Below are 7,186 nucleotides of genomic sequence, written 5' to 3'. Positions count from 1 at the left end.
CAGCTGGCACACAAGTGTGACACAAGGCCACAGGGTAACCACGTAGTACAGTATATTGCATATAACATATTGTATAGTTTTGCCAAACTTTGGACATGTAGAGGTTACTTCATGTGCCAAAGTGCACTGAGGACACAATCTCTGGAGATCACACTCTACTGTACATGATGTCATCTGCAGGACATTTGACATTGCAGCCCAAATGCCAGCTCAGCACTCTCTCCTCAACATTGATAATATAATATATATATGCCATTCAGCTGACGCTTTTATCCAAAGCGACTTACATTGCAGTGAGTGCATACATTTTAGTATATGTGGTGCCAGCGGGATCAAACTCACAACCTCAGCGTTGTTAGCGCCATGCTCTACCAATTGAGCCACAGAGGACCGTTGAGCAGTGGAAATGTTGTATTTGCATCAATCCTTACATAATCAACCCTGATTTCCTACACTAGTAGTTTACCTTTTATAACTCCACTGAACATACATGCTCTATTATGTAGTGATCGAATATTAAGGTGGAGTGAAATGTTCCTCTGACTGCAACACAGTTCATAATGGCTGTATCACCACATACAGATGAATTAGATTAAGTGTATTGCCTAATTATAAGACAGTTAATATTTATTTAAATACAATTAAATGTGTACATTCTGCAAAGGTACATTGTATATGACAAATAAATCACCTGGCACAAATGATGTTGAGATTTACCCAAAATTATGTAGTAATCAAATACAGAGGTGGAGTGAAAAGGAAAAAAAAATGTATGTAGTGTTTTGGGGTGTAATGTTTTTGTTTGTTAGTTATTGTACCATTAAATGATTAGAAATGTGAGTAGGAATGTGCACATAAGTAGATTCTGTAGTTTGTGTGTTTAATGGTGGAAGTGGTGTTTCCTATTGTAAAATTTCCCAGGATAGTTGTGGGATAGTTGCAGTACATCACTAGTAGAGACATAAGTGGCTAACTTGCTGAGGCCTCATTATGTGAAAATCTAAAATCACTACCTTATTTTGTATATATAGTCACCTTCCAAACAAATTCCACTCACCAGTCATAAAAAGTACTTTATTAATTTCAATTTGACTTGTTGTTACCATAGAATAAATGTTTACCTGTTGATATAGAACAAATACAGTTGTACATGTTGACATAAAAAATATAAAGTATCAAGTAGAGAAAAAGACAAGACCTGAGGTTAAGGTGAGGTTCTCTTTCTACCACCAAAAAGCTCTGATTAAAGTCAAGAAACAACATATCTTCCACCACCAAGCTTTTCATTCTAATGGAGGCTTTTTGGAACAATTTCCAGTACACAGATCCCCATCCCTCATTGCTCTTGAGGTTTATCTTTGCGACTACAGTACCCCGCCCCTCTCCCCCACCCCCGTTGTCACATTGATGGTTCAGTCCATTGGTGGTTTAGGCATAATGACTACGTGAAGCAGTCTCCTTCAACTCATGGTACCCCTGGTGGTTTGGCTCTGTAAAGAGACAGAGAGGGGAGTTAAGAGTGGGAATAACCTGACAATTTACCATTTCCATTGTTGTTAAAAGCCTCCTTTAGAATAATAGGCTGCTAAAGTTCAAAGCAAGTAACACCCAAGTCTGTTATTCCGAACTAAACATTGCCTACTGGCCTTGCCTCTTTTGTGAGCAATTAACAATATTTATGTATGCTAAGTGCAAAGAGCATATACTGTATGTATCACATTTATTTAAAAATCCAGTATATTCTGGTATTTTCTAATGACCCCACTGTGTTTGCACATAGACGATTGAAAGTTTCTGCCAAAACTGCTCCCTCAGAAGTCCATTTCTAATATTGCCCCATTCAATATTCAGTAAGAGTAGGGTGGCCATTCAATGAGAACTGCTTACACTGTCCAATATTCAACATTCAGTGAGAGTAGAGCCGCTTGCTATTCTATTTTAATTTTCATCCGCTGTTTCAGAGAGAGCTCACTTAATAATTTTCTGAACATCCCAAATGATATAGATGAAAATGCCCACTAGTAGAATGCGTTTCAGAGTGTAGATAAGAGTTACGGTACCGAGACCCATATTCTCCTCCACCAAAGGCCTCTGCTCGCTGCAGTTCACCGCGTTGCCACGGGCCGCTCCCAGAATAGTCATGATATCCACCAGGTTGAGCTTCCCTTCCTCCCTGGCTTCTTCCACTTCCTCCTTCAGCTCCTGTGCCGCCTCCTCCCTCTCCTCATACTCTTCCTGGGTTAGCATTCCGTTCCCTACCCCCTTCCCGCCACTACCCCTCCCAAGCTGTGGGGGAGCCAGCGAGCACACGGCCCTCAGCCTCCCATAGGACTGCAGGTGTGCTGCGTTAGCGCGCAGAAAGAGTAACAGCACGTTGAGGTCATTTAGTGGGCAGCCCAGCTTGCGCCCACTGATGAGGCCCAAAGCAGGAAGCACCTCATACACAGACAGGAAAGTGGTGTCCCAGATGAAGAGGCGGACCAGGCTGAAGAGGACGATGGGCGCCAGCAAGAGGTAGATAGCTCCATTAGCTACGCTAATGACCTGGAAGACCAGCTGACCTGTCATCTTGCACTGGACTAGCTCAGGGACCCAGTTTTGGTCACGCAGTAGGCCCGTCCGGACGAAGCAGCTGAATTCATCCTGGAGGAAGGCAGACATGTGGAAGTAGACCAGGTAGAGGCAAGAGGCAGACATGAAGGTGAGTAGCAGGAAGCCACGCAGGAAGAGCATGCTAACCAGGAAGTAGGAGCCCTGCTTGCACTGCATGTATCTCTCCAGCAGGGGATACTCAAAGTAGCGCTTCCTCTTGGCCCTGACAGAGTCAATGGAGAGATTGTGTTAAGTTAAAGAAGAAGTGTTAACGCTTTACTCATATTAATCAATGAACCATGTGTGACTGCATTGCAAGTGAAATGCTAGTCAGGACATACACACATAAATAAAAACCTGCTTACTTTCAGTTAGCTCCAAAATCCCATCTACCTGTTTTAACCATTCCCAGCCACTCTCACCTCTCCAGCTCAGCCTGAAAGGTCAAGGGGTTCTCTGTATTCTGCCGCATCTCAAGGATGCTCTGGGCTAGGCGGATGGAACGGTTGTAGGACTTATCCAGCTCATCGATGATGAATAGCAGGTCAGAGCCCAGGGACGGCATGGCCAGGAAACGCCAGATCAGAGCCGGCAGGTACATCATCATGGCCATGGCCAGGAGAGAGTAGGGGAACATCTGAGAAAGGGAGAGAACATATGTCACAGAAAGAGATTTAAAACGTTTGGTGCTCTTCATCACAACAATTAAATAAACACCTTTCATTAGAAAGGAATGATTATTACAAGCTAAGGGCACACGTCTCAGCTCAATATCAAGCACTCCCCAGCTAAAATACCATCCCTCTACCTAACCCCAGTCACTCAAGCCCTAATCTCCCAAAGCCCATATACAAAACTGACACTCAAACACACAAATATCATAAAATGCTTGGAACCAGGCCTTCCCTATCTGACCTATCTGCTGCCAAACACAGAAAGCAAGAGGGAAGCAGAGAGAGACTGGGAAAGACAGTGAGGTGAAATGCACAGCTTACTAGTAACCCCTAATTATACTCATGAGGTCTGTGTTACCGTGGCTGAACACCATTTATAGAACCGCTTGTTACATATTTATAGGACAAATCTAAAATGTCATGGTTTATTATTGGAGTGGATTCGCAAATCATCTCAACAATAGAGTTGTCCTTAGAATGGGCTGGTCAACCACATCTGGCCCAAGTTTATGTTATGACTGTAAAAACATTTGATTTACTTTGTGCACCCAGAGAGAACGCTCCTCAAAGTTTCCATGAGTGTCAAACTCGTGGTGCATCAGTGAGTCCCAACAGTAGGTGTCCACATAAGCGGCCTGCTTGGCTGTAAAGTTGTTAGGAGGGAAACAGCTGATCTGTGGGCCTGGGAAAAACACAAAGACACCTGTCTGTTACTATGTATACACACACACACACACACACACACACACATACACATACACATACTCACACTCACACATACACATACACACACTCACACACACATACATTCTGACATAGCCACAATTGCAAAAAAAGGTTTTCCCTAAGAGTATGCACTTTAGCAGCAGAAAGGGTTAGGGTTAAGTCATACAGTATGTTTCTGAATGGAAACATGGGTTTTAAACCAGGGTGGTATTACTCTCATAATTTGCGGGTCTGTTTAAGGAATTGGCCTGCTCCACCATACAGATGGCTCAACCACACAGCCAGGGGTCCACACCCTTCAGCCAATCTCCCTCATAGTAAGGAATGATACGAGGGCTCACGGGCGTGCCCCTTACGCTTCAGAGTTAAACACAGAGCTCCTATTTTTATACATGTGGACAGCCTTCACATCTGTGACAGTCTTAAAAGTACACATAACCACCAATTTGCTGACAGAACATGGATATTATCCACTCCCACTGAAAAAGTAGGAACACGGACTGAAATATGTTAACATAATTATCAAGACAGGGCATGACATGAGGGGATATACAGTAGATTGCAATATAATTCTAACTGTTACTTCTTTCTACTATGGACAATTTGATATGGCACTTGTGCCACCATCTCTCTCCCTATCTTGCTCATTGCCAATGCGCAATGCTGTCTTTTCACCCAGTTACAGTATGTGTACTGTAGTTGGGCAGAAATATTGGGGGAGAAACCAGGTGCACACAGAACAGACACAAGACTTGAATTGTAATCAAGAAAAGAGGAAGCAGAACACACAGGAAGATAGGAGGCCAAGATCAATCAGCCAACCGGTACGGCGTCTTACTCTACGCCCTCCAGTTAATTAACATATCCTCTCATTTGACTCAAATGGAGAGAGCTGAAAAATGAGCAGCCTGCCTGTAATTACAGAGCTGTGGCGTCGGTGAACGTCGCTCTCAATCATCCCCCTGCCAATTAGCATCTGTAGAGGCTGATTGCAGGCCAGCTCTGGGGAGAGGATCATTAGCTCAAAGTCAAGGAAACAAGCTTGCCACTCTGTGGACCTTTACTGCAGTCCGTTCTGTCTACCACACACAGCCAGTGTCTCAGTGAACCTTACACAGTATACAGGCACTATAAAGGTGTTGAGGTCCTTTCCATGTTATTTCACATGGAAACATTTATTAATTGAATTCATGAATTGAATTCATGAACATGAATTGAACAATTTTTGCTTTTGCATGTAGTGAAAGGGTTTTTACATACTGTGGACAGATCCCTTCTGTCCTTTAGTCAACCAGGCCAAGTCATGGTTGAACAGTGCACATAATAATAATAATAATAATAATAATAATAATACATTGAATTTGTTATGTGCTTTTCATTGGAAGACTATGCTATAATGAGTAACCTCTCTGCTCATTCTTGGAGAGGTTGCTCAGCAGTATAACTAGTGATACTGAGAGACAAGGAGAAAGGGACAAATAAAATGTGATGATGTACGTTTCATGAGTATCTATTTCATGGACATTTTAGTGTACATTTTAGTGTGCCATGGATACTAGGAAAACATAAGCTTTAGCTTGAAATAATCATTCCTTTCTCATGAAAGGTATTTATTTAATGTTGTGATGAAGAGCACCAAAAGTTTCAAATCTCTCTCTGTGACATACAGTACCAGTCAAAAGTTTAGACACAAACTTGCCAAGAGTGTGCAAAGCTGTCATCAAAGCAAAAGGTGGCTACTTTGAAGAATCTAAAATATAAAACATATTCTGGTTTGTTGAACACTTTTTTGTTTACTACATAATTCCGTATGTGTTCCTTCATAGTTTTGATGTCTTCAATATTAATCTACAATGTAGAAAATAATAAAAAAAATAAAGAAAAACCATTGAATGAGAAGGTGTGTCCAAACTTTTGACTGGTACTGTGTCCATAAAGAGAGACTACAATCACTAAAATCATTACTAAAATGATTACATTACTACAATCAAAGAAATCAGATCTTGCAAAATAATTCAAGGCCAGAGACAAAAAAAGAGCAAGATCCTGACCTGTGGAGATTTCACGAGCAAAGGCCATGGACACCAGGAGCAGGGGGAGTCCCACAGACACAAACTTGATGACCCTGTCGAGCGGCAGCTCCAACTCCAGATAACCCATGCGGTTGCCACCTCCCGCACCCTCACGGAGCAGGGCGTCAGACAGCATGGCCTGGGCGGCCGTGTTAGCGATGGACATTTTGATGCCTGGCGAGTGACAAAGAAAGGTATTCTTTTTATCTCATCAGGAGTATCTGAGTGTGGCTTTACAGATGTTGTTGTTTATTCGCAAATCAGTCTACTGTATCCAAACAAGTTTTTTTTTTTGTTTGATTGTTTGTTGAACATAGTGACACATAGCAGAGTTTCAAATCTGTGGGATTCATTAAATAAATAATCAATAATCATTAAAAGTGTATGCACAATTACAGCAAAGCATGACGCCGGTGTAATGGTTTCTCTGATAAACCACCAAATTACATACTTCACAGTCCTTGCAAACATTGATATTCTTCTCAGCCAAACACCACTTTATTTGCTAATATTTCACAAAATGTCAACCGTTTTATACATATCTATTCCACTTGCTCTGAAACATAAAACAGCTTCCACATTACCTTCAGTCCTCTTGCTTTTTCTAGTGACCGACTGCAGACAGGAAATCCACTGTTTAAATGAGCGACACTCAGTAACCCTCTGAAGACCAGAGCGTTGTTGGCGAGGGCCTTAAGTAGTACAGGATGACCCGCTAAATGAGAAGCTGGAACTGGGCTGGACTGGGCCTGGCCTGGGTCTAATTAGAGAGAACCTTTGCTTGCTGGAACCCAGATGGTAGTGGCTCGAAACTTACAGGGCAATGCTGGTGTGTGTGTGTGTGTGTGTGTGTGTGTGTGTGTGTGTGTGTGTGTGTGTGTGTGTGTGTGTGTGTGTGTGTGTGTGTGTGTGTGTGTGTGTGTGTGTTTCACTGCCTTACCACTCAACTGAGGTCCCAAACATGTTCGGGAGTGCCATGGCAGCGCCCCACTTCAAACAAGGCCCCAGCTCCAGTGGCTTTTTCTGCCTCTGTCATTTCCCTCCTATTTATACTCTAGTGTGGCTCCAAAGCTGAAGCTAACATACAGTATGGTGGATGGTAGTTACAGTTAGACCTTGCCT

At 42.6% G+C, this 7,186-nt stretch overlaps 1 protein-coding gene across 1 annotated transcript; it reads right to left on the bottom strand.

Moving 5' to 3' along the window:
* Positions 1-1,968: 1,968 nt before the first annotated feature.
* LOC310817016 (pannexin-3-like) lies at positions 1,969-6,230 on the bottom strand (the record flags this gene model as incomplete). Its single annotated transcript, XM_083687413.1, has 4 exons — positions 1,969-2,815; positions 3,015-3,229; positions 3,806-3,948; positions 6,044-6,230. 4 exons carry the CDS (start codon positions 6,228-6,230, stop codon positions 1,969-1,971), a joined length of 1,392 nt encoding a protein of 463 aa, XP_083543539.1.
* Between the last annotated feature and the right edge of the window lie 956 nt (positions 6,231-7,186).

This window comes from Argentina silus (genome assembly GCF_951799395.1).
Source record: "Argentina silus genome assembly, chromosome: 2".
NCBI classification, from domain to species: Eukaryota; Metazoa; Chordata; class Actinopteri; order Argentiniformes; family Argentinidae; genus Argentina; species Argentina silus.
This window is presented reverse-complemented; position numbering and strand designations above follow the sequence as displayed.